This window comes from Thamnophis sirtalis, unplaced genomic scaffold (assembly GCF_051295495.1).
Source record: "Thamnophis sirtalis isolate CommonGarterSnake01/CBP01778 unplaced genomic scaffold, rThaSir2_p1.2 scaffold_1, whole genome shotgun sequence".
Lineage (NCBI taxonomy): Eukaryota > Metazoa > Chordata > Lepidosauria > Squamata > Natricidae > Thamnophis > Thamnophis sirtalis.
The window spans coordinates 160,899,860-160,927,789 of NW_028261381.1; the positions used below are offsets into that span (position 1 = coordinate 160,899,860).

The 27,930-nt window shown below is 45.0% G+C and overlaps 1 protein-coding gene across 1 annotated transcript; it reads left to right on the forward strand.

Annotated features, from left to right (window-relative positions):
- Positions 1-1,910: 1,910 nt before the first annotated feature.
- Positions 1,911-27,895, forward strand: TMEM38A (transmembrane protein 38A). The gene is made up of 6 exons (XM_087701747.1): positions 1,911-2,453; positions 18,008-18,164; positions 19,565-19,749; positions 21,783-21,870; positions 22,834-22,951; positions 24,528-27,895. The coding sequence occupies exons 1-6, from the start codon at positions 2,330-2,332 to the stop codon at positions 24,759-24,761; spliced, it is 906 nt and encodes a 301-aa protein (XP_087557873.1). The 5' UTR covers positions 1,911-2,329; the 3' UTR covers positions 24,762-27,895.
- Positions 27,896-27,930: the final 35 nt, after the last annotated feature.

Genomic DNA, 27,930 nt, shown 5'->3' on the forward strand with positions numbered 1-27,930 from the left:
CTTGGAAACATTTCGCTTCTCATCCAAGAAGCTTCTTTAGTTCAGGTGTTGAAATTAAGAAACTTCATGGATGAGAAGCGAAATGTCTTCAAGGATAAACAAAGCAAGTCCAATTGCCTTTTGAAAAGCACCTTTGGGTCAACTATGACCCGGATGATTGAGAATCTCCATAGACACCCCCAACACCCAGATGAACAGAGAGGAACACCAAGATCAACATTAGACCAACAATTTGAGAAGGAAACAATGCTCAAGGTACTACGGTACGAAGTCAGGCACACTGTAAACAATAGCCCAATCAAAAAACCACCCCCACCCCCCTCTGACAAGGTAGGCCACTAGAATATAAATTGAGAACAAACCGTGCTCCTCACCAGCAATGATAATGTTATCTAGTTTGGTAATGAAATGTCTGCAAAAAAACAACCAAGCTCAGAAAGGACCAAGGACCTCGCAGGTCAAACCTGAATGACAAATTTATTATTGATTTTGTCAATCGTTTACAAGATAATTGGTATAAGAATAAACATGAGTATGAATGAAATGGGCACGAATAAATGGGGACAGTAGGACAGGGACAGTAGGCACGATGGTGCGCTTATGCATGCCCCTTACAGACCTCTTAGGAATGGGGTGAGGTCAACAGTAGACAGTTTAAGGTTAAAGTTATGGGGGTTTGAAGATGTAACAACAGAGTCAGGTAGTGCATTCCAGGCATCGACCAATCTCTTGCTGAAGTTGTATTTCTGCAATTAAATTTGGAGTGGTTTACATGGAGTTTGTAGCTGTTGTGTGCTCTTGTGTTATTGTGGTTGAAGCTGAAGTAGTCATTGACTGGTAGGACGTTGTAGCGGATAATTTTGTGTACTATGCTTAAGTCTGACCATAGACAGTGTAGTTCTAGGTTGTCCAAGCCCAAAATTTCAAGCCTCTTGGTGTAGAGTATCCTGCAGTCACTTGTTACGTGTAACACGGAGTAAGAGGAAATTCTGCATAGATAGACGACCTGTGCCAGAAGCTCAGGAGCAAATGTCTACCATTAAGCACTTCAGGGTAGGGGGACAACAGAAGAGACCCTGGCTAGGATTAACATTAGCAATTAAGGAGAAAGAGCAAACTGAATATTATATGGTTTGGGAAGTATTTATCAATGGTTGGAGAGAGAAAAAGGAGTTTGGAAATGAAGAAAGCAAAAAATAAGTAGGTAATACAGTTAGATAGAGATATAAATAAGATGAAAACTATTAGTAGGTGTATGATGAGAATAATTATGTTTAACGTTGATATTATATTATTACTAGAAGATATTAAGAAGAAAAATGGAGAGTTCCATAACGTTTAAATACTCAATATATTATAATACTAAACTTAGGGAAATGATGTTAATATGAATGTGAAAGATGTGGCAAAAGAGGAACTGTGTTGCATAGAGATGTTTGCATAAGGAAAGATGGAACGCTTATTTTTTTAACTAAAAAATAATAAAACTCTTAAAAAAAAAGAAGAGACCCTGGCTAGCAATTTTCGCAAAGAGGCAAGAAGAAGCGCAGATATTGCGGTCGTCATTCACAATGTAGTTTGTCTGACAGTGTTAACATCGAGAGCTTGGGAAGGGAAGTAGTATTCATCCTGATTTAACTAAAGAGAATCCGAATCGCATGGAAAAAAAACCTGAACTGGCAAACGTAGCCTCCTGTCTTTTCATGAAATGGTTTCTTTTAATTTATTTTTTTAAAAGCCGCGGCAAGTGCCATCATCACCCTGGCAACTGGTTGTATTTGGCTTCTGCTGTCCCAACTCTCGCTCGTTTCGGGCAGCGGGGGTTTCCGTTGCCAAGTCCCGGATTTCGTCTCTTGAGGTCCGGCCCTAATTGGACTACCACTGCCCTTCTTGTCAAGTCAAACCATTAATCACCCACTGCCGTGGATGTACCTGCCTAGGCCTGTAACAACGTAGAAACGAGCTTAGCCTCGTTTAGCAACCGCGCAAGGTGCCATGGAAAGCGGGGACGCCAAGTCCCTCGGCTTGGGGAGCTAACGGCGGCGAAGGCAAGGTCGGAGAGAGATGGGATCGTCTTCCCGGCGGGAGGGAAAGGAATTGCACTCTGCACATGCTCAGCTGCCCGAGGCGGCCCCCCGGAGGCGCTTGCAAGCCGCAGGCCAAGTAGGGAAGGCGGCGGGGCGTCTCCATCTCTCTCTCTCCCTCCCTTGGTTTGGGCGGCCGCTGCGTCCCTGCTCTGCCAGACGGCGGTAGCACCAGCTGCAGCCGCTGGGCGCTCCAGAGGGGCCCGCTTTTCCGCCGCTCGACCGCTTCGGTTCTCCTTCCAACAATGGACCTGATCGGGGCGCTGGATCTGGGGGATTTGGCGGCCGCTTTCGCCCGCCTGCCTGTCTTCCCTATCTTCGACTTGGGCTACTTCGTAGTCTCCCTCCTCTACCTCAAGTATGAGAAAGGTAAGCGGGGAGGAGAACCGGATCCCCCCCCTTCGCCCTTCCCTCCAGGCGTCTTTATTTATATATTTTTTCTTTTTTTCCCACGGCTAGGAAATCTGTTTTCGGGTGCTGCGAAATTTTCTATCCCTCCCCCCCTTTTTTTACTCAATGACCTGCTTCGAAGAGCCTTCTTCATCGTATGTTATTAGTATTAGCACTGATGAATAAATGGTATTTATACCATTGACGAATAAATGGTATTTATTCATCCATAGCCAGCATTTGTCCTTGGGATGCCAAGGGAAAAGTCTTCTCTGGCCCAACCTCTTGTTCCATGCCTCCATCCCCATATCCCCCCTGCCCTAGATCCTCCCCCCACCCCCAAGGCAATCTTCTTCTACAGGTTGACTTGGCTTCCAGGATGGGCTTGTTCAAAATGAGTGGGTGGGCAGTGATTTGGACCCAAAAGCTTCCCCCCCCCCGCCCCCAGCGATGAGGCTATCCTGGGATGAGACCAGAATTGCAGAGCCTGTCTATATAACACTAAGGAAGTTTCAGAATTTGGCCATGGGTCCTAGATTCAAAAGGATAAAGATGGGATTGCAGGAGGTGAAAAGGGCAGGAAAAAGTCTTGTAAAAGTGATCAGGAGCGTCACAGACAAGCAGAAATGATCTCCCTTCTTCCTCAGCGGCTAAGTGAGGTAATCCAGTGTAGTGGTTTTCGTCTCCAGCAGATTTGGTTTTATTTGGTCTTGAAAAGGTGAGAGACGTATCACCAATGCTGAATGGCCCCAAAATTGCCTCACCTATTGGAAGAGGGGCGCAGTGGCTCAGTGGCTAAGACGCTGAACTTATAGATCAGAAAGGTCGGCAGTTCGGCGGTTCGAATCCCTAGTGCCGGGTAACGGAATGAGCTCCCGTTACTTGTCCCAGCTTCCGCCAATCTAGCAGTTTGAAAGCATGTAAAAATGGAAGTAGAAAAATAGGGACCACCTTTGGTGGGAAGGTAACAGTGTTCCGTGCGCCTTTGGCGTCTAGTCATGCCGGCCACATGACCACGGAGACATCTTTGGACAGTGCTGGCTCTTTGAAACAGAGATGAACACCGCCCCCTAGAATCGGGAACAAGTAGCACATATGTGCTAGGGGAACCTTTATCTTTATTGGAAGAGGGAAGAGAAAGTGAATGAAAGCAAAGTGGGCCTAAGGAGATTGATCATCTCAACATTCATTTTCCTGGTTGAAGAACTGGCAGCTGTGAACAGGTGAAGGGCTTTTCTTTGGTACAACTTTGCCGGGATTTTAAAGTATTGCTTTAGCAGCAGGAGAAGATTTAAGAGTCCCGATTCCAAAGGCAGTTCTAAAATAAGAAATGAGCAAGTGGGAATATTCTCCTCTTCTCATCCACACCAAAAGGATGGGTGTCTGTGAGAAACTTGAGCCCTTGAATCTGAGGCCCCTGGCTTGATGGATGGGTGCAGTTGGTGACCTTCTCCTAGAGAGGACAAGCTGGGTTCCTGCCCATGAAGGCTTAAAAATGGCTGAAATTCCCTAGTGGTTTCATATTGCCCGAGCGGGAATTGTGGGAAAGGAAAAAAAGGAATTGGACCCCAATGATTATCCAATCACTGGGATTCAGACAGAACGCAAAGCCACTGCCAAAGGTTTTTTCCCAGCCTTCTCTGATTTTCCACACTGGCCAATCTCACAATCTGGCGTTTTGAGAATGAGAGTTCAGGAGTATTGATACTGAGTTACTATTCCTTATTGTTAGCAAGAGAACTTGTACGGGCATAGAGGGAAAGGTGGAGAGGTTCTGATAAAAAGAATAAATCTGGATTATTAATGGTAACGTATTTTGGAAATGAAATTTAAAAATAACCAAGTGACCAGAAGTCATTTCTTTATCCTGGTCAAGCTTCTAGACCTGATTGGTAAATTCAATTGCAGAATTATTGCTTTACTGTTTACAACATTCATTTAGATTATACCATTAGGGCTTCTTTATTTCCTCATTCTTTTTTTTTTCCATTTTCATAACATATAATCACATGTATACTATTACATAACCAATATCCTATTGTATTAAGTAGTAATTACATCAGTTCCTCTTGTCATCAACGCCCAGAAAGATAAAGACTCATTATTAGCTCTTCTGCTCTCCATGTACCTCTTTCTTCTACCTCTCTCCTACCTCCTTTCTTTCCTCCATCATCCTTTTCTACTCTACTTCCCCTTCCCTTCTCCTTCTCCTCTCTTTGCATTCCACTCCTCCTTATCCTCCTCGTCTTCCCCCCTTAGCCTCTCTCCTATCCCTCTCTTCCTATCTTTCTTCTCTCCTCTGTTTCCCACTCTTCTTCTCATTGGTGTATTTCCGCTTCTGAGCAAACTCCATTCTATGTTGATGGTATTTATGCTTCCATATCAATATACTTAACATATCTTAGTTTTAAAGAAAAAATAAGAGAAGACAGTATACATGTGCAATCATATTACATTAAAATTTAACACCCCTCGTCAAGCCTAATATGCATCCCTCCCTCCCTCCCTCCCCCCCAACCCCCATTAGGGCTTCTATCTACTAAATTCCTTTGGAATGAAAGCAGGAAAATAACATTACAAATTCAAAAGGCATGACAGATAATTCTGGTATTACTAGTGATGGCAAGCAGCTATTTAAATACCCTGTTTCCCTCAAAATAAGACCTCCCTGGATAATAAGCCCAATCGGGCTTTTGAGTGCATGCACTAAAATAAGCCCTCCCCTGAAAATAAGCCTTCCCCAAAAATATTGCAACACAGCAGCAGCCATGAGGTGACCATGCTCACCCCATCCTTCACTTCAGAAATAATAAGACCTCCCTAAAAATAAGGTCAAGCGCTTATTTTGGAGGTCAAAAGAAAATAAGACCCTGTCTTATTTTGGGGGAAACACGGTACCACGAGTTATGGTGTTAAAGTATTGGAGTGCAGGTAGTCCTCATGACTAAAATTGGGACTGAAATTCTGTTGGTAAGTGAAACACACCCAATTTTGTAACCTTTTTGCCAGCGTGGGAAACTCACAAAAGGGGAATCACGTGATCCTGGGCCACTAATACAATATAGGTAGTCTTCAATTTATGACAGAGGCTGTTCAAAGTTACAATGGCACTGAAAAAAGAGACTTATGACCATTTCCCCACACTTATGACTATTGCAGCATCCCCATTGTCACATGATCAAAATTTGGCTGCTTGGCAGCTGGCTCACATTTATGACGGTTGCAGTGTCCCGGGATTGTGTGATTCCCTTTTGTGACCTTCTGACAAGCAAAGTCAATGGGGAAGCCAGATTCACTTAACAACCGCATTGCTAACTCTACAACTACGGGGATCCACTTAACAACTCTGGCAAGGAAGGTTGTAAAATGGGGCAAAACACAATGTCTCACTTAGCAACATAAATGTTGGCTTCAACTGTGGTTGTAGCTGTACACATCAAGCGCCCGACTTGTGATCACATGGGTGTGATCGGTTGTCAGTCACTTTTGTCAGCATTGTCAACATTTCTAACAGTGACTAAATCAGTGTTTCTCAACCTTGGCAACTTGAAGATGTCTGGATTTCAACTCCCAGAATTCAAGTTGCCAAGGTTGAGAAACACTGGACTAAATGCATCATCATAAGTGGAGGAGTAGCTGTAGGATTGGGGAGGCCAAGGTTTGGGTTCATCATCAGCCAAATGAATTCATTAAGTTAAGGCTTTCTTTATGAGCCCGGTCTACACCGCAAGGCTGTTAGTGTGAGGCATAATTACAGTAGAGGACTAAATTCACCATTTTGAGTTGCTGAAGAAAAGGCAGGATATAACTCCAATTAAGGAATGCGGTGGCTCAGTGGCTAAGATGCTGAGCTTGTCGATCGAAACTTTGGCGGCAGTTTGGTGGTTTGAATCCCTAGCACTGCATACTGGAGTGAGCTCCCATTACTTGTCCCAGGTTCTGACAACCTAGCAATTCAAAAGCACGTAAAAAATGTAAGTAGAAAAATAGGAACCACCTTTGGTGGGAAGGAAACAGCATTCCGTGCACCTTCGGTGTTTAGTCATGCCGGCCACATGACCACGGAGACGCCTTCGGACAGCGCTGGCTCTTTGGCTTAGAAATGGAGATGAGCACCGCCCCCTAGAGTTGGGAATGACTAGCACATATGTGCGGGGGGAACCTTTACCTTTAACTCCAATTAAAGTGCTCCTTCTTTCTGCAATATAGAAAATTCATACATCCAGATTCACCTTCTTCCAAAGCACCTGTCTTCAGGTGCAGACAATATGAAGAACCTTCATTAGGCTAGTCAAACCACCTTTATCTCTATCTGGCAGGGACTGGAGTGATACGCTGGCTAATCAGAAAGATAAGATTCTTAAAGAATCTCCAGAACCTCCAAGCCACTTTCAGAAGTTCTGCATATTATGTAACATTAAATTCTGGGCAGAAATGACTCACATGCCCCAGTTCATCTTCCCTGAAAGTCATTTCACTAATTATGGCTGCAATAGTATCTCTGGCTTCTTGGTGACTCCTCTCTGCCACCACTTGCTGATTCCTTTCTGCAATTAATAGTATGGACTCGCAGCTGCTTCATCGTAGCGTGGAGGGCAAAGCGGGAATTCTTTAGGCCTGTGATGGCAAACCTATATAGCAGAGCCCTCTCTGTTTTGCTTGCTACACTTGCTTGCTATCAGCTGCCATAGGAACGGGGGGGGGGGGTAGGTGGGTGCATAGCAGCGGTGGGTTTCAAAAAATTTTCGAACCTACTCTGTGGGTGTGGCCTCCTTTGTGGGAGTGGCTTGCCGGCCATGTGACCTGGTGGGAGTGGCTTGCCGGCCATGTGTTTTCTTTCTTTCTTTCTTTCTTTCTTTCTTTCTTTCTTTCTTTCTTTCTTTCTTTCTTTCTCTCTCTCTCTCTCTCTCTCTCTCTCTCTCCCTCTCTCTCTCTCCTTCCTTTTGTCTCTCTGTCCCTTTTTCTTTTTTCTTTCATCTCTCTCTCTCTCATTTTTTCTTTCTTTTTTATTTTTTATTTCTTTCTTTCTTCCTTTCTTTCTTCCTTTCTTTCTTCCTTTCTTTCTTCCTTTCTTTCTTCATTTCTTTCTTCCTTTCTTTCTTCCTTCCTTTCTTCCTTTCTTTCTCTTTCTCTCTCTGTGTGAGTCTGTCTGTCTGTGTGTGTGTGTGTCAGTGGTGGGTTTCAAAAATTTGATGAACCTGTTCTACCGAACTGGTGCGAACTGGTAGGAACCCACCTCTGGTGCATAGTATTGGGGAAGGGAATTATATTGTACTGGAGGAGTCTTGTTCTCACCATCTTCTGCGCATGCTAGTGGCTGATGATTGGACTTGGTCAAGGCCAACCGTCTCACATACCAACTTGATGAGGCTTTTTGAAGATGCATCCCACATGACACCTTAGGGAGCTGCAGATTGGACACTGGGTTGGGGAATTGGGGGGAGGGTGCTGGGTAAACATTTGATATGTACATGTTTGCTCCTTTTGGCTCAGATCTTGCTTTCCTTTTGCTGTTTTCACTTCGTATCTAGTAAAAGTACTTTATCTCTATTCAAATGGAGTTGAGGTTTTCCTTTCTTGGATATTGAAGGAGGCATGCTTGACACCCTCTCTCCGGACACGCGAGCCGCCACCCCAGCTCAGCTCCACTGCTCATATGAGCGTGAGCATCGCATCAGCCAGCTGATTTTCGGATCTCTGCCACGTGCATGCATGGGGGCAGGGCGCATGCAGGATAAGTGCATGGATGCACAGGGTCGGGAGGTCATGTGCACACATGAGGGGGCAGGGGGCGGGAGGGAATGTGGGGTGGTGCAGTGCACACACACACACATACGTGGGCCGTTTTTGGTCTCAGGAGGCTGCAGGGAGGCCTACTAGGCCCAAAACGGGAGATGGGGGGGGAGAGTTGTGCATGCACGCAGGGGGGCAGTGAGGCACGGCGAGGTCATGAGTGCATGTGGGGGGTAGCACATAGGGGCGGGGGCACGCGCGCTTTCAGCAAGCAACAACAAAAAGGTTACCCATCACTCAGTGGTAAAATTCAATTTTTTTACTACCGGTTCTGTGGACGTGGCTTGGTGGACGTGGTGTGGCTTGGTGGCCATGACAGGGGAAGGATACTGCAAAATCTCCATTCCCTCCCCACCCTGGGGCCAGCCAGAGGTGGCATTTGCCGGTTCTCCAAACTACTCAAAATTTCCGTTACTGGTTCTCTAGAACCTGTCAGAACCTGCTGGATTTCAACCCCGCCATCACTACGTTAGGCCATCCACCAAGGCTTGACTTGCCTCAGACAACATGCATTGGTTCAGAGGTGGGTTCCTACCGATTCAGACTGGTTCGGCTGAACTGGTAGTAACTTGGCAAACCGGTTGTCTCAGCAGCGCTGTAGGTGCGGCCATCTTGTTTTTCCTTCTGTGCATGCACAGAGCCATTTTTGATGCACTGTGCATGTGTTTGCGTGCGCACGGTGCGTTCCTGAGCGAACTGGCAGTAGGACAGCTGGAACCCACCCCTGCATTGATTGTTTTATGCATTCTTCAAGACATTAGACAGCAATTGGAAGATTTCCCACATGCAAATTTTGATATGTTCTACTAGTACCAGAACATAGAAACCTTATGGCCCTTACTTGACTCCTTTTGCCAAAGCCTTGGGCACAATCTCCAGAAAACCTCGAAAAACGTTGCTAAATTATAGTTTTAACTGGGACAAAAGGAAAAAAATAGGTTTAGCATTTGAAATGTGTTCAATTAAGTTTGTATCAATCATGTTTTCCTCTCACGTTGCTTATTTCTCTATCCTGGTCTTGCCTATGTTTTGAATACATCCTACATAACATACACTATATTGCCAAAAGTATTCGCTCACCTGCCTTTACTCACATATGAACTTACTGTAAGTGACATCCCATTCCTAATCCATAGGGTTCAATAGGGTGACGTCGGTCCACCCTTTGCAGCTATAACAGCTTCAACTCTTCTGGGAAGGCTGTCCACAAGGTTCAGGAGTTTGTTTATGGGAATTTTTGACCATTCTCCCAGAAGCGCATTTGTGAGGTCACACACTGATGTTGGACGAGTTTATGTGGCCTACCACTTCGTGACTGAGTTGCTGTCATTCCCAAACACTTCCATATTCTTATAATACAGCTGACAGTTGACTGTGGAATATTTGGGAGCGAGGAAATTTCACGACTGGATTTGTTGCACAGGTGGCATCCTATCATAGTTCCACGCTGGAATTCACTGAGTTCCTGAGAGTGACCCATTCTTTCACAAATGTTTGCAAAAACAGTCTGCATGCCTAGGTACTTGATTTTATACACCTGTGGCTATAGAAGTGATTGGAACACCTGATTCTGATTATTTGGATGGGTGAACAAATACTTTTGGCAATATAGTGTATATGGAAAAAAAAGGAAATGTAAACAACGCTCACTTTAGACTGAAACTTTATTCTTGACAACTACCTGGAAATATCCATGTAATTTTCTCTGCAATAGTGTGGAAGTGTTTGCTATTTCCTTCTTTTGGGAATGTCACTCAGAAGTCAAGTGGAAACCTCACCTTAAAAGACAATATTCGCACACCTCCTTCCTGAACAAAAGAAACCAATGTTCAAATGCTTGCTCATTCCCTAGTCTAGATTCCCTCAGCCTCCCTATTCCCTGGACTATAACATGGAACCTGGGTTAGAATCATTGAATCATGGGGTTGGAAGGGATTTGGAGGTTTGGAGCAGGAGTGAAATGCTACCAGTTTGGGCCGGTTCATCCGAAGTGTTAGTTAAAAAATGCTAAAAAAAAAAAAGTTAAAAAAAGTTCTGACTGATTGCGCCACACAGCTGATTGTCGCACAGCTGATTGGTAGAACTTTTTTAAAAAATATATATTTTAAAGCATTTTTTTACTACCGGTTCAGGAGAAAAAAAAATGCTAAAAAAAAGTTTTTAAAAAGTTCCAATCATCAGCTGTGCAACAATCAGCGAAGCGAATCGGTAGCAGACTTCAGAGTATTTCACCCCTGGTTTGGATGTCTTCTCGTTCAATCCCCTGCCCAAGTAGTAATTGTCCTTTGCCATCTTGGACAAATGGTTGTCCAATCATTTCTTGAAAACCTTCAGTGATGGAACACCCACAACTCTGGGACACTAGCTGTTCCATTGGCTAATTGTTGTCACTATCAGGAAATTTCTCCTTAGTTCCAGATTGGCTCTCCCTAATGAGCTTCTTGCCCATAGCTGCTACATTCAGGTCCTTTAGAATAGTGTTTTTCAACCTTTTTTGTGCAAAGGCACACTTTTTTCATGAAAAAAATCACGAGGCACACCACCATTAGAAAATGTTAAAAAAATTTAACTCTGTGCCTATATTGACTATATATAAAGTGTTTTACCCACGGCACACCTTACACTATGTCACGGCACACTAGTGTGCCACGGCACAGTGGTTGAAAAACACTGCTTTAGAAGATTAAACCAACCTCCTCTTCCCTGTGGCATCCCTTCATGTATTGGAAGACTGCTATCATGTCTCCACCAGCCTTCTTTTTTGTTAAGCATACCTAATTCCTTTAGCTTTCTTCATTGGATTCAGTCTCCAGACCCTTATCATCTTTGTTGCTCTTCTCTGTGCTCTTTCTAGGGCTTCAGTATTTTTTTTTTGTATCATGGTGGCCAGAATTGGATGCAGTATTCAAAGTGTGGCTTCACCAATGTGATATAGAGCAGTGCTACCATTTAAGACAATCTTTATTGTCAGTTTTTTTCTGTGGGCACTCTGGCACACATTAAAAATGAAATTTTGTTGCCTGCTCTCAAAAGTGTACACATATGTAACATACATATAGACATGCTATATACGTAGCATATCCCTACACCCTACACCAGTGGTGGGTTACGACCAGTACGTCCTGGTAAGGGCATACCGGTGCCTGCCAGGAGGATCGGGTACCGTTCCAGTACGGTGCTCCGAAAGGTCCACCCGCCTACCCAAGCTCCTTACTGGTATTTGAGCTCTTCGGCGCTTCCACGCACAAAGCATACGGCGCCTGTGCGACGCTCCGCCGAGCAGCTGAAGCGTCACAGAGGCGTCACAGAGGCATCGTGGAGCGTGCGTGTGTGCGCACGCTGCACGCGTTCATGTGGTGGACGCCATGCTCCGTTGCACCGAACCGGTTGCAACAGTATCCGGAACCCACCACTGACCCTAACATATAAATACATATAAATGTTAATCGCTGTTCATCTGGCATATATAGCAGAAAGAGGAAAACTTGAGAATACACAAGGTTTATATTGTATGTAACAAAACTGTGGCTGAATCTGGATGTTCTGCTTTGGATGCTTAGGTCTACCCTGCAGGGCCGCCCTGGAAATTGCGAAGGACCAGCCTGCGGTGCCTCTGCCAGCAAAAAACAGAGCTTGGGAGGGGCACACACGGCCCTTTTGGGCTCCATTTTCAGCCGCGACAGCCTCTTGCAGCCCTCTGCCAGCGAAAACAAAGTTCCATTTTCATTGGCAGAAGGCTGCAGGAGGATCCCCCCACCCAACCTGCCCAGGCTACCACAGGTGCCCATGACACAAGTGATGTCAATTTGGCCATGCTCACCCACCCCAGCCATGCCTACGCAGCCCCCCCAAGGTCATACACAACCCTTGATGCGACACTCAACGAAATCGAGTTTCATACCCCTGGCCTAGAAGGTAACAAGGAAAATAGGTCGTGAAGAGGATGTGTAGCATCCCAGACAATCCTGCAGAGTCTGCTCAAGCATCGCTTATGTGCTATGTCCTGGACAGAAGGAAGTGAAGTACCAATGATCTTTTCTGCCATCCTCACCACTCTCTGCGCCGCCTTCCTGTCTGAAGCAGTAATGCTTCCAAACCAGACTGTCATGCAACATGACAGGATGCTCTCCATCGTCCCTCTATAGAAAGTGGCAAGGACAGGGAGGAAGATATACTATTTTTATTTGATGCAGAAAATGCAGGCACTACTATGCCCGCTTCACCCATGTCTTGCTGTTGAGTAACCAAGCCAGTCTACTGGTTAGCTGCACAGCCAGAAATGTGATGCTGCTAACCATCCCCACAAGCGAAACATTTATACACAGAGGAGTGTGGCTGTGCCTGCCTTTTCTGAAACTGACAATGATTTCTTTAGTTTTTTTCAACATTTAAAACAAGGCTGTTTTATTACACCAGTTCACCAAACCTTCTACCTCCTTGCAGTAAGCACTCTCAGTTCCCTTGATCTGTTGATGCAGCCAAGGACTGCATTGGCTTTTTTGGCAGCTGCAGCACAATGCTGACTCAGACTTTAAGCGGTGATTCATCAGAACACTCAAAGTGAAATACCACTCGTGCATCATCAAAAAATCTCCAAAACCGTAAAGCCTACAAACTTCAAATTTGCCATTTATATTCCTCTTGGCTTCTAGGTGTTCACTAAGAAAGGATTTTTTGAAATGACCATCAGATCATTAGTATTTCCTATATTATTATTAACACGCTCTGATGCTAAGGAGTTCTACTCCCCCTCCCTACCTGAAAAGAAATCTGTTCCAAATGCACAAGCAGAGGAGAGGAGTTTCAGTTTTACTTTCACAGCAGCAAGCAACTTTACTACGGAACAGTTGAACCAAGCCATGCCCAGGCTCCTTCCTGTCTTCTTGCTCACACAGCAAATACAGTTTGAGTTTCCAAACACCCCTCAACTCTCTCACACACTGACAGGACGCTAGCCAGTTGAATACTGATGGATGCTGATAGGCAGAGGCAGATTTTTTCCCCCTTATTTTCCTCCTCAGTTCAGACAAATCTGTTCCTTCTATAGTAACACCAGTTAAAGGGAAAAGAGGCAAAAAATGCAGAAAAAGATTTACAGATGCGATTAGAAAAGCAGAACTAAGGGAAGCTGCACACAAGTATCATCAAACTCATCCCCAAGTCAGTAGGCAGGCTGTAAAAAGATATACATCTAATAACCCCTACATTAATCAGTCACAAATGAGATCAATGCCTTGAGTAAGTATTTGTCTGGTTTTAAATATGAACCTCAGATTGATTACACCCGGAGCAAGGTTATTGATCTCGGTTACCCTATGCCTGGTGCCGTGCTCTAAAGTGGCAGGATGAGAGTCCCTGGATGTGCTGCACCTCCCTCCCATTCAGCCCTCCCCTCAACCCTTACGCACCCTTCTCACCCACCAGCATCCAATGGCAAAGCACTTTCTGCTGTTTGGAAGTATAACGGATGCTTCTAAATGTCATTGTTTGGAGGCAGAGCGGTCGAGGAGGGGAATTTTATTCCAACATTCAAAGTACAGGGGCAGGTCCACCATAGGATAGGGTGTATCATGGCGGAGCCTCAGCAGCAGCCTTCATTTCTCCAGATATACTTTGTTGGCGATTATGACAATTAGAGGGACATCAATTGTGGAATCTACCCAGGCTTTGATCCACGACTGGTTAGTCAACTGCAGAAGTTGCTGTATGAACACAAAAAGTATATTCTGGAACTTAAGGCTGCTGTTGATTCTGTTCCTAAGAGCCACAAGGACTTCTAAGTGGTGGTTAATACCTATAGGAAGCCTTCTGAAGAGCACCAAGGTCATTTCAATGCCCCCATGACTACAGAAGTAGACGTTCTCATTGTCGGCCAGGATTTTGAGAAGAGAGATATTGTTCTCCACAGCAGACAAAAAAGGTTGTTACGAATTAGTGAGAAATGAGGGGAAAAGGTCGGGACAGAAAAACACGGATAAGTTAAGAACTGGAAAATATGGTATTAATATTGTATGATAGGTAGGACTTGGATATGTATATGTACTGATATATACATATATAATGAAAGGGATTAATGGGGAGGTAATTTGACTGACTACACATGCCTAAGTAACGGATATAAACTGTTATTGCTGTAAGATCAAAAAACGCTATGGAAATGACTGTCAGAAATGTCGCACTATGTCCAACGTTTTCAAAGTTTACCTAAAACAAAACCTTTAACTTTCTTTTTTAAGTTAGATGCTGCAACTGTCATAAGTATCCAAAAAATATTATTGGCATCCTTCAGTCTCAAAAGACTATGGTATCATGCTCTGAAAAGAGGTAAAGCTGGAGGGGACTCTCCAGAGCACGAGGCCTGCGTAGATTAATATGGAGGATATTACCCAAGCAGCAGATTCCCCCCTCTCCACATTGCTGAAATAGTCCGATGGAACGGCAGAGCCAATAAAATTCTACAACCAGAATGTGGTTCTACACAGTCACAAACTGCTTCCGGGACTCCGGCTCCAGATTTTGCCTCGAGATTGACTCCTGAAGCCTTTTCCAGTAGTGGATATATAGCCACAAGGCAGCAGAGATTTGTAATCAGAGTTTCCCTTCTCCTAGAACCGGGATGGCGAACCTATGGCACACGGTGGCACCCGGAGCCATTTGTTGGGGCACGCGAGGCATTACCCTGTCAGCTGGCCAGCGCGCATGCGCGCGCTGGCCAGCTGAGTTCAGCCTTTTTTTAAAGCCATTTTTCACTTTCCCCAGGCTCCAGAGGCTTTATAGGAGCCTGTGGAGGGCGAAAACAGCCTCCTCCCCCCCCTGAGGCCCTCCAGAGGCTTGAGGAGCTTCCCTGAAGCCTCCAGAGCGCAAAAACCCAGCCCTACGGGCAAACCAGAAGTTCAGGAACAGACTTCCGGTTTGATCGTAGGTCCGGTTTAAGCCCTCTGGAGCCTTCAGGGGCCTTCCGGGGGCTTCCCTGAAGGCTCCGGAGGACAAAAAATGACCCAATTGACAAACTGGAAGTCATTGCCGCTTGGGGCGTAAAACCCTCTTCTGCCTTCAAAACCGTTGACCATCTTCTCCTGTAACCCTGGAAACCCTAAGAGCCGAGGTGGCGCAGTGGTTAGGGTGCAGTACTGCAGGCCACTTCAGCTGACTGTTATTTGCAGTTCAGCGGTTCTAATCTCACCGGCTCAAGGTTGACTCAGCCTTCCATCCTTCCGAGATGGGTGAAATGAGGACCCAGACTGTGGGGGCGATATGCTGACTCTGTAAACCGCTTAGAGAGGGCTGAAAGCCCTGTGAAGCGGTATATAAGTCTAACTGCTATTGCTGTAATAATGGAGCGTGATGGCAAAGAATGCTACCTACAGCTGTTCCAGTTCTGTAGCGAAGCATGGGCATCCAATCGACTAGTAATTTCTATAAGGAGAAAATAATTCCTGATACTGTAGTTCTTTTATGGATTAAAGATCTGTAGGGTGTCTTGAGGAGAACAGTCTTTCCTACTTTCACTTTGTTTTTAGACCATAGCAAACATATCAGTTTCATTGGAAGGGAGGGAGGGAATCCAAAACCCAATTCCTTTCTAATGGCTGCAGAGGTGAGAACAGCTGCTCTGGAGTATGGGTAATCCTCGACTTACAACAGTTTGTTTAGTGACCTCTCAAAGTTACAATGGCACTTAAAAAAGTGACTTATGTCACACAATGACGTTTAGAGCAGTGTTTCTTGAGTTTGAGTTTGAGTTTATTGGGATTTATAGGCCGCCCTTTTCCCTGAGGGGACTCAGGGCGGCTTACAACCACAAGGGAGGGGGACGCAACCAAGGCAGAGATGTATGATCTTTTGGCAGTTCTCAATGCCCTAACGTAGTCCTTGGTGCAGGTGGTCAGAAGTGCTCGGTTCGCCTCGGACTTATCGGACCTCCACAGGTGCTCTAGGCATCTCCTCCGGCGTTTCTTCTCCCGGAGCTCCTCGGTAAACCAAGGAGGCCTCCGGGATCCACTGACCCGGAGGGGCCGTAGCGGCGCAATCCGATCAAGAGACTCCGACGCCGCCGAATGCCAGGCGGCAACCAGAGTCTCCGCCGAACTGTGGGCGAGAGTATCAGGAATAACCCCAAGCTCCGTCTGGAACCTCAACGGGTCCATAAGTCTGTACCAGAGCCTGCTCGGAGCACTGGGTACCGTTCCGGTATGGTACTCCGGATGACCCACCCGCCTGCCCGAGTTCCTTACCTGTCCTTTAAGCCTTTGACGCTTCCGCGCACGTGCATGGCACGTATGGCGCCTGCGTGACACTCCGCCAAGCAGCTGGAGCATCGCAGAAGCTTGTGGAGGTGTTTCTCAACCTCAGCATCTTCGACTTCCATGCCTAGAATTCCCTAACCAGCACCTGGCAGCTGAAATTGCCACATCTCAAAAGCTGCTGAGATTGACAAACATTGCCTTAAAAACACACCAAGGAAGAACGTTTCTAGAAGAAAGGATCCCGTTTGCCTCCTTGGATTTTCCTGATTTCTGGTCGATTTACTACCGTTTTCACAGGTTCCAATTCCTTGCTCAGTCCTTAGCTTCCTGAGGCTTTGGATTTTAAATAACAGTTTTCTCTCTAGGAAAAAAAGGGGGCTAAAGGAATATAGAGACAGTTGGCAGCCCGGAGTGGGGTGGGGCCTTGAGGGGCAGAAAGAGGGGATGGTTTTGTGGGAGTGGCAGGCATACGCGAGCACCTGCGACCTTCACGTGAGTGTGGTTGTAAGCCCTTGTGATGCTCACTCGTGTGGGGCTGTGCATGCACGCAGACCAGCCGACCACTCACATGGCCTGGTTGAAAATAGGCCGAGGACCGGTAGTGGGTCACAACCCACAGGTTGGCGATCCCTGACCTAGGCAAGAGGAGATCAAATGTTTTTTAAGCTCAACCAGAGCAACGAGATAACATTCAAAAGTGGCTCAAGCCTCAAGCACATTCCTGCCTGATGCACTAAAAGAGGAAGTGCAGCAGTATCAGATACACGAAATTCAGTTTTTATAGCCAATCTCAATAACAAAATGTTTAAGCCCTGACTTCCAAGTCTACTTTGTATGGCTAAGACAGTGTTTCTCAACCTTAGTAACTTGAGGATGTCTGGACTTCAACTCCCAGAATTCCCCAGCCAGCAAATGCTGGCTGGGGAATTCTGGGAGTTGAAGTCCAGACATCTTCAAGTTACCAAGGTTGAGAAACACTGGGCTAAGAAGAGATCTCCCTGTTCTTTGTGCCATTAAGTAGGAACTCTCCAGTGATGGGTTCCGGATCCCATTCGGTTGGAATGGGCCCGGCGTCACCCACATGGACATGCGCGGCATGCAGGCATCGTACTGCAACACCTCCACAAGCTTCTGCGATGCTCCAGCTGCTTGGCGGAGTGTCACGCAGGCGCCATACCTGCCATGCACGTGCGCGGAAGCGTCAAAGGCTTAAAGGACAGGTAAGGAACTCGGGCAGGCGGGTGGGTCATCCGGAGTACCATACCGGAACGGTACCCAGTGCTCCGAGCAGGCTCCAGTACGCCTGTTGCGTACCGCCTGCAACCCACCACTGGAACTCTCCTGTTGGAGAGAGTTTTAAATCTCTCCTGGGAAGTAGCTGACAGAAGTAAGCAACCAGAAGGGAGGGACTGAAGTAAGTTGTTTCGAATTTTTTCAACCTAGGACAGTAGGATTTGAACCCACAGTTTTCTCCTCCTCCTTCTATCTCTACAGGTGCGGTGGAAATGTCCCGGAACAGCCCCCTGGCCTCTTGGGTCTGTGCTATGCTGTATTGCTTTGGTAGCTATATCCTTGCTGATCTCCTGCTCGGAGAATCCCCTGTTGATTACTTCAGCAACAACTCCAACATACTTCTGGCCACAGGTGTCTGGTAAGGCCACCTTCTATGACCTAAGGCTAGGCCCCAAAGCAGAGCCAGGGTTTAGGAATAGCAAGAGGACTTCTATACTGCTCCATAGTGCTTTACAGCATTCTCTGATGGTTTATACAATGTCATATAATATAACGTTATATTGCCCTCAACAATCTGGATCCTTATTTTACTGACCTTGGAAGGATGGAAAGCTGAGTTCATCGGGATTGAACTCTTGGCTGTGGGCAGAGTTATCCTGCAATACTGCATTCTAACCACTGCGCCACCAGGCCCCTTTTCACTCCATTTCTCCTTTGGATTTCCAAAAGAAATATTAAAAAAAAAACACAGAATGAACATAAAGATGATTCCAGGTTAATACATATACTTGACACATACCAGTAGCTGAAGTTGTTAAATTGTTAGTTTCACATTGCTATTGTGGGGAAAAGCAAGGAATTACTACCACCGCCAAGTTGTGCATATGAAGGATAGATATACTAAGACTTCTCCTTCCAGGCTTCCCAAACTAACATAAGAAGAGATAATTGAGAATCTTGTGCTATAAATCTAATATGGTTGTTATGGAATAAATAATCATGTCCTGGATTCTGTCTTATCAGCTTATCCTATCTGTCTGTCTCTTTATATCTATCTATCTATCTATCTATCTATCTATCTATCTATCTATCTATCTATCTATCTATGATCTATCATAACCATCCATCCATCTATCTATCTATCCATCCATCAATCATCTTTGCTAATCATCTAAGGGATAGATGGATGATGCTAAAAGATACATGGATGGAGAGATTGATAGGTAGACATATGATTGAAAATGGAGTGTGGATGTCTTTTAAAAGCCATGGTGTTTTAAAGTAATGACATATGGGTCCTCACATCAGTATACAATGATACAATTATATGGTGCCAAATGACATCCAATTCAAATGTATCTGTTATTTATATGATGATTTCAAGATGTATGTTGTTATTGTCTTTATTGCTACACATACATACCCACCCACCCCCTCCGTTGTAGAGTGGATAATCTAAACAGGTCAGTATACAGTATATTAAACATATATTATCCACATAGCAATGATTAAGTATTCATTACCAAAACTTTTGCTAGATGATAAAGGAGGCAAAGTTTAATTCGTAAATCAATTGGAAAAAAAAATACCTGAACAAACAAGAAGATAAGGCATAGAACTATAGCAATTTGATTTTTTTCCTGCAGTAGTCTGCTCAAATATTGCCTTTTTAAGGCCACCAATAGAGTCTCCATCATGAGAGGCTGAAACTCATTTCTTCTCTCCTCACTTCCTTTTTTTTTAATGTCACCCTTGTTGATGTCAGAACTCTTTAAACCCAATGACCAGTATCATTTTTAATTCTGCCTTGCCTTTCAGGTACCTAATCTTCTATTGCCCGTTCAATTTATTTTACAAGTGTGTCAGCTTTCTGCCTGTCAAACTGATTTTTGTGGCGATGAAAGAGGTAGTCAGAGTTCGCAAGATCGCTGCTGGTGTTCATCATGCTCACCACCATTTCCACCATGGTTGGTTCATTATGGTCATCATTGGATTTGTCAAAGGTAAGCTCTGTCATTTCAGCATTGTGGGCCCATGTGGTATCTAGAAAGGTGGTGGAGTGGCAAGTATCAGAACTGTTGAGATGCAGTTTAGGTTGAGATTTCTCACCTTCTGTGGAAGAAAGGCAGGTGGTTATATTCTTTACATCTCAGAGAACATGTCTTCCTGCATAAAACAAGGACGGAGAACCTATCACTCTCCAGATGTTGCTGAATTATTATTTCTAGCTATTCTAGACAGCATGGCCACTAGGAAGGGATGCTCAGAGTGACAGGTCATGAACATCTGGATTGACACAAATTCCCAGCATGGATGGCCAAAGTGAAACTCTTATGAAAAACTATTCTACAAATAAGGACCACAATTGAGAAGCTTCTCCTCTTAACCTTGACTCCACCCTTCATTGTGATGGTGGTGGGGAACTACTAAACAGTTTTTCTGTGGAGTCTAAGGTTCTATTTTGGTTGAAGATGGTGGTCCTGAAACTATCTTGATGACCAGATTCCTGCTCTAAACCCCCAAACTGAAATGGAATGTTGGAATGCAATTCCAGGCATGTTGCGTTCTTCCATTCTCCTTAGATTATCCCGAAGCTTGGTGAGATGCTTAAAACTAGGACAACAAGGAGACCTCTGAACTCTTTCCTTTATTTTTGGCAAATACAGTTGTCGAACACAATAAAAGGGTTTCCTTTCATTGAAGATAGAGTAACACTCCAAAAATGCTATCTCAAGATACAATTCTATGAATCCTCCTTTCAAAAAGATCAAAGGAAATAAAACTATCTTGGCCCTGTTCACATACCTGGTATAGCCCCACCCATCTTACATTATTAATCAGTGAAAATTGACAGTGTGAACAATTAATCACTGTTGGAATGGCTTGCCTTCAGAAGTTGTGGTGCTCCATCACTGCGGGCTTTCAAGAAAATATTGGACAACCATTTGTCCGGGATGGTATAGGGTCTTGAGCAAGAGATTGGATTAGAAGACCTTCAAGCTCCTTTCCAACTCTATTATTATTCTGTTCTATTCTACATAGGCAAAGGCAGTATTTCTAGTGGAACTCTCCTCAGGCTGCTAGATACAGAAATTATAGAGATCACACAAAGGTTCATGACTGAAGCATCTGTTACCACGCATACACATTCCCTCCTGATGTAGAAATTGAACTAAGAAGGAAGAAATCATGTTCTTTTCTGCTAATAAGTGATTTCATCTATCAGGCTATAAATTCCACCAAGTTAACTCTTCCCTACTAATCTGGACTGGAATGCTTCTGCCGCAAGGACATTTTAGTTATAGAGAATTGCTTTAAATCTGATCAGATTCTTTGTCCTTCAATACTTTCTCTTGTGACTGGTAGCTTCTCTCTGGTATCTTATTTTAGCTAGAAATATCAAGATCAGGCCTGAGATCTTTCAAATGAAAAATTAGTGCTCTATCATCAAGCCATGGCCAAAGCTTTAAGACACTGAACAAAACTTGCGTTCCAAATTCAAATAATTTGAATTGCCCTGTTCTGAGTTCAAAGTCATTCTTTGGGGGTACAATTGTTTTGATTATTCTGGTTGCGATCTGGGAACAGAGGTGCTTTTAACCTGCTGTGTTTCCAAAATGATTGAAGCAGCCTACATCACACTAAAATCCTGTGAGGTTTCAAGCCCGTTTGGCTTCAAAACACTGCAAATTCCAAATGTTTGTTTTTACATTTTTCTGTACTGTTTTTCTTTGTCTAATTCAAAGCAATCAGAAAATAGAACAATCAAACTTCTATAAACTTAAGGCAGGGGCTGTGGCATCGCTATTTCATATTTTCAATTTTTAAATAATAAACTTAGAAATGGGCATCGCTTTTATTAGTCATAATAGTCAGTAAAATTGCCATTTCCTTAAAGGAGCTCAATATTTTCCTCCTTTGTTAGATTACCTACTTTGACAGGAATTACCAGTGAGCTTAGGAAAATGGAATTCCACTTGCCCACATTCTCGTCGCTGGTGTGTTTACAAGTGTGTTACTGTCTTTCTGTTCGTAGGTTCTGGAGTTGCCTTGATGTCCAACTTTGAGCAATTGCTGCGTGGCATCTGGAAGCCAGAAACAAATGAGTTCCTTCATATGACCTTGTGAGTAGAGAAGCCAAAGTGTCTTCTGGGTAGAGATCAGGGGTGGGTTTCAAAAAAAATTACTACCGGTTCGGTGGCCATGGCTAGGTGGAGGGGGCATGTGAATGAGTGGGCATGGCCAACTTGACGTCACTCACGTACACTCCGTCACATGACACCCCCCCCCAAGCTACACCCACCAAAACGGTGGCAAAAAATTTTTTGACAAGGGGGGAGTGGCGCCACGCTGGGGCTCTTCGCTGTCTCCCGGACGGATGGCGCTGGGGGCGAGCCAAGCAGCCTGCTCTGGAAGTGGCAGCTGTGGCTGATGGGCTTGGCCCTGGGCTCTCGTTCCATCTGCCCAGGACGCTCCTGCAGCCAGCAGCTGGGTGGAAAATAATCCTCTGATCCTCTGGCACTCAGACTGAGTGGCATCTTTGCCAGCCAGCTGCTTCCCACCTCCGGTCAGCTTGCTGTCCGACGGATGCGGGTGGGTGAGCGAGCTGCGACTGGGGGACCGGTTCATGGGCGTGGCCAGCCTGCCACTACTACTGGTTCGGAGAGCCAGCCCTGATTTTTACTACCGGTTTGGCCAAACCAGTATGAACCAGTAGGAATCCACCTCTGGTAGAGATCAATCATGTCATAACTTATGTGGAAGGAATCTGATGATCAATGGAAATGAGAAAAATCAGTAGAAATCTGATAGGGCATTCTCAGAATTCAGACTGTTTTCACTGCCTGAGGTTGTGGGTGCTCCCATCACTGGAGGTCTTCAAGAATACAGGCAGTCCCCAACTTACAACCTTTCCTTTAGTCATCATTCAACGTTCCGAAGCACTGAAGTGACTTATGACTATTTTTCATACTTATGACCTTTGCAGCAGTCCCTCCAAAAAGCATGTTCTTTCTCTAAATTTTGGATTGGTTTATTTGAGATGGAACCCCAGCTGTGCTTCTCACGAAGGCTTTCTTCTCTTGCAGTCCATCCAAAGCCAGTCTGTATGGAGCACTGCTCTTTACCCTTCAGCAAACCCAGTGGCTTCCCATCTCCAAAGCTACCCTTATCTTCTTCTTCACTATTTTTATGATCATCTGCAAGGTAAATTCCTCTACTCAGGCACACGTGAGCAGTTGGGTGAATTGAAGGAGCCAAATCCATTTCTGTTCACTAGATGTTCTTCAGAAAGGCAAGGAAGCCTTCAGGTCCTGGACTCATTCATTTCATTTCATTTCATTTTCCCTTTATTTGTATGCCGCCCCTTTCCCTGGGGGGACTCAGGGCGGCTCACAGTTAAAAAAAAAAAGGGGGGGGGGAGGACAAACAATTTTCCAGCATGAAGACAATACAACATATTAAAAAGAAAACACATCAGTCACACAATTCGAGTGGGGTTAGAATCTTAACCCCAGGCCAGCCGGGACAGCCAGATCTTTAGAGCGGCGCGGAAGGACTGGAGGGTGGTGAGGGTCCGGATCTCCACGGGGAGTTCGTTCCAGAGGGTCGGAGCAGCCACCAAGAAGGCTCTCCTCCGGGTAGTTGCCAGTCTACACTGGCTGGATGATGGAATTCGGAGGAGGCCTAATCTATGCGATCGTATCGGTCTAGTGGAGGTAATTGGCAGTATTCATTGTATTAAACCATGGTTAGTTGACTACACTACAGTCCTTGATTTATGCCTCACACTAAGCTATTCTAGTGTGATGGCTAGTCCAAAAAAAAAAGAATTAGAGGTGACCTAAGAGCAGTATTCCAGTATTTGACGGTCTGCCACAAAGAAGAGGGGGTCAAATTATTCTCCAAGAGGGCAGGACAAGAAACAATGGTTGGAAACTAATCAAAGAGAGAAGCAACCTGGAATTAAGGAGAAACTTCCTAACAGTGCGGACAATTAACCAGTGGAACAGCTGGCCTTCAGAAATTGTGGGTGCTCCATCACTGGAAGTTTTTAAGAAGAGGCTGGACAATCATTTATCTGAAATGGTATAGGTTCTCCTGTTTGAGGACTGGATTAGAAGACCTCCTAGGTCCCTTCTAATTCTATTCTATTCTATTCTATTCTATTCTATTCTATTCTACATGGTTTAGATATTCCCTACAATTCACTAAGTTAAAGCTAATAAATCTCACTATGAACTAACAGAAGCATCTGATAGAAGCACAGTGACATCCAACATATTCGTGAACTCAAATTATGATATTAGCATCAGTCACTTCATTGACACCAATGATATATGTATAAGTCACATCACCGACATCGTTTGCACGATGAGGTCACAATATGCATGACATTACACTCTTCTCCTACAAATGGACTCCCGTGTGAGTTAGAGCGAGTTTTGAATTTCTAGAGATATCAAAGGACGCCTGGCTGGTGTAGCGTAAGAAATACTGTTGGGTGCTTAACAAGGGAATCCTTTCCAGTAGCCTTTCAACAATATAGCTATGTGCACTAGTAGCTCTAGGTTGGAATTGTGGTGACCAACACCAGCACTTCATTGAAAAGGCCTTGATTGGCCAAGACAGGAGATTCGGGTACCAACCTTGGTGTGAGGAAGGGTAAAAGGAATGGGAGGAAACACAGGTTGGAATCACTTTGCTTTGTTGTTGCTGCCCGAGTGATGGAAAACCTGGCCCAGGAGGTGACCACTAATGGAGCTTTTTCCTTGTCGTGCAGGTGTTCCTGACAGCAACTCACTCCCATGCCTCCCCATTTGCCCCTCTGGAAAATGTGGTGTGTCCCATCCTCTTTGGCTCTGCATCTGGCAGTCATGATAATCACCACCACCACCACCACCATCATGGAGGCTTGCAGGAGCCATCCCTTCCGTCGCCACCTCAGATGCCAGCCAAATCAAGGGAGGAGCTCAACGAAGGAACTCGGAAACGGAAAGCCAAGAAAGTAGAATGAGCTTCAAAGAAGGCTGGCGGATCCATCTGAAGCACCGCAACTTTGCTGCAAACCTTGTGGGACTCGTGGCCTTCCAAAGACATGGTTGGAGGAAGCTCCTGGAAAGACCAGTCCTCTTCTTCTGGCCCCTGCCATGGTTTTCCTGCCCTGTCACCTGTGAGGCGCAGAACTATTGTCCGAATGGACCTTTCGTTACAGATTCTAGCTCAACCTTTCCTCTCCTCTTGGTCTCCTCCCCTTCCTAAGCCGCACCAGTGGAAAAGCTGGGATGTGTTTTGGTGTCTCCTCCATATGGCAGAGAGAGAGAGAGAGAGAGAGAGAGCTTCTTACCCTGCAAAACTACCCAGGGATCTTCAACCCAGGCCATCATTAACAGTACCCTAAGGCCATTGATACTTTTCAAGGGCAGAGAAGCGTTGCAGATGGAGTGACTGGCGTTTCACTCTCTACATCAATACTTTGGATGTCTTACTTGGTTGCCATTTGTATAGAGGCCTTGAGCATAGGAGAAGACCATTGCTGCTCTTGCTACTGCTGCTCTTTGGGCTGTTGATATTTGTGTATGTGTGTTAGCATGCTGCCATTTGTATACACCTCTCCAAAGTTTGATGAGTTTTGCTGTAGGAAAGGAAGCCAAAGCAACTACTGAGTGTTTCAATCCTAGCCACTTTGCCAAACACTGTGAGACATGCATGTAAATTATTTATTGATTGATGCTCCTTCCCCGGGGATAATTATTTATTGTTGCCAAGGATTTTAAGCAGTTTGCTTCCTCTTACCATGTCTCTTCTGCAAACAGTTGGGTTGTTTCTAATGAACTGATTTGGATTCTCTGGTTGTTTTCCTCCTTCGATTAAGAGATGATAAAAGTGAGGGGCTATTATTGGCAGAGGGGAGAATTAGCTTCCAGCAGCTACGTAAGCCTGTAAGGATGCCTAAAGAATTCGTGCACATGAATTATGGTTTATTTACAGATTTTGTCTAGGAAGTCAAAGCTAGACTGTACGAATAATGGAGCCATGGTGAGCAATGGTTAGAGTGCAGCACTGCAGGCTATGTCAGCTGACTGCTAGCTGCATTTCAGCCGTTCGAATCTCACCAGGCTCAAGGTTGACTCAGTCTTCCATTCCTCTGAGGTGGGTAAAATGAGGACCCAGATTGTTGGGGGCAATAGGCTGACTGTAAACCCCTTAGCGAGGGCTGTAAAAACATTATGAAGCGGTATATAAGTCTAAGTTCTATTGCTATCTGCAAAATCTCCTTCTTGCCTCAAAGTAGCCGGTTGTCAGCTCCTGAGATGACAAAGGAGACTTAAACTCTGGTTGGGGCATAGAAGGAGACTCTTGATTGGCTACCCCAGGACTTCCCCTGCTTATCATTTAGCTCTGACAAAAACATCCCACTGCAAGTGATCTTTTTTTCTTCTTTGTCCTCATGATGTTGCCTTCAGCTTCTCCACAACGCGTCCTCGAGGCGACAAAGCCATCCTTAGGTGGCCCAGCTTAAAAGTGACGTTTTCTTCCTTTAAGCAATAGTTTTATTTTAAGGTAGGTGCAATTTGGCACGGTTCACCCACCATTCTGTCAGGAGTGCTTCCTGGTGACCTACAGTGTATGGGGTTGAGGTCAGCCAAGCACCTGTTGACCATTTGAAGTAGTGCAGTGCTATTCTCCTTGCCAAGTCCCCGGGCACAGCTCTCCAGGATGATTCTAATCTGGACAGCAGACGGGTTTGGTTCTTTCAAAGTGGGCTCTTCCATTGTATGTGCAAGGCCTGCGAGTCAATCCTTGACCAGAAATAGCAGCAGAAAAGGCTGCACTATGAAGCAGAAGAGAGAGAGAGAGAGAGAGAGGAATGGCTCTCTTTCTCTCTGCTGCACTCTTCATCCTCTGCTCAACTCTGTCCATCAGAGCAGCAGCATATAAATTTAACAAATAAATAAAACTATATGGGGCAGCTGTTTTTCAAACTGCTTTTGAATGTGGGTTTATTCTTCTAAGAAGAGCACTAAACCCATATTCTAAAGCAGAGTGAAAGGAGTTGATTAGATGCAGGTAAGTTATGCTGTGAAATGTCATAGAGGGAGACCATCCTACAAGTACCAGATTTGATGGCTGATGTTTCGATTTGAGCTGATCCAGGTTTCCAAACCCAGGAACAGCTGGTGAATAAGGAGGCTCCTCTTTACTTTCTTCTGCTACCTCTTGCTGTCTAGGTAATTGATCCCCCAGTTGGAAGAAGTGAGGAGGACAAATTCTGGCAAATTCTGGAAACTGCGGATCTAGCAGTTGTAGTTTGAGATCTGAATTAACCGAGCTAACAGATTGACAGAGTTGGAAGGGACCGTGTAGGTCATCTAGTCCAACCCCGGCCCAAGCAGGAGACCCTACACCATTTCTAACAGTCTCTCCTTGAAGGCCTCCAGTGATGAAGCTCCCACAACTTCTGAAGGCAAGCTGTTCCATTAGTTGATTGTTCTCACCGTCAGAACATTTCTCCTTATTTCTAGGTTGAATGTCTCCCTGTTCGGTTTCCATCCATTATTTCTTGTCTGGCCTTCAGGTGCTTTGGAGAATAGCTTGATCCCTTCCTGCTCAAACCATTACCAGTCATAACAATGCTCCGAGTAGCAGACTGCTTTCCCATAAGTGAAGGTTGGGGGGGGGGGAGGCAGGAGGAGGAAGGATGGCATTCTCCAGCCACAGACCAGAATAAAGACAATGGGGCACAGCAATTGGAACAGATGCCAAAGTAGTTTTCTGTTAGTTCACAGCATTTTAATGGACCCATAAGGAAGAGCCCCATGAGTGGTGAGGAGTGGAAATAGCCATCCAGAAATAGAAAGTCCTGACTTTCCTTTTCTCCTGTTGGGGACAATTGTCTCCTGTTGGACATCAACAAGAGAAGGGACTGATTGACATGAAGAAGCAGGAGAGCCCTGGAGAATACTTCCTCTTCCAAGATGTATGCTGCTTGGTTAAAAATGCATCTCATTAAAAAAAGTGCCTTTTCCTTAGCAAATCTCTGCCCCAACTCTTTTTCCTTCCCCCTCGGATTTTTATCCATGACTAGAACAGCCATGGTTTTGTGGATATAGCCATTCTTAAAATAAAAGCCGTCTGTGATGTAACTGAGTGGAGAATTGTGCACCTGCTCTGTACATTTCTGC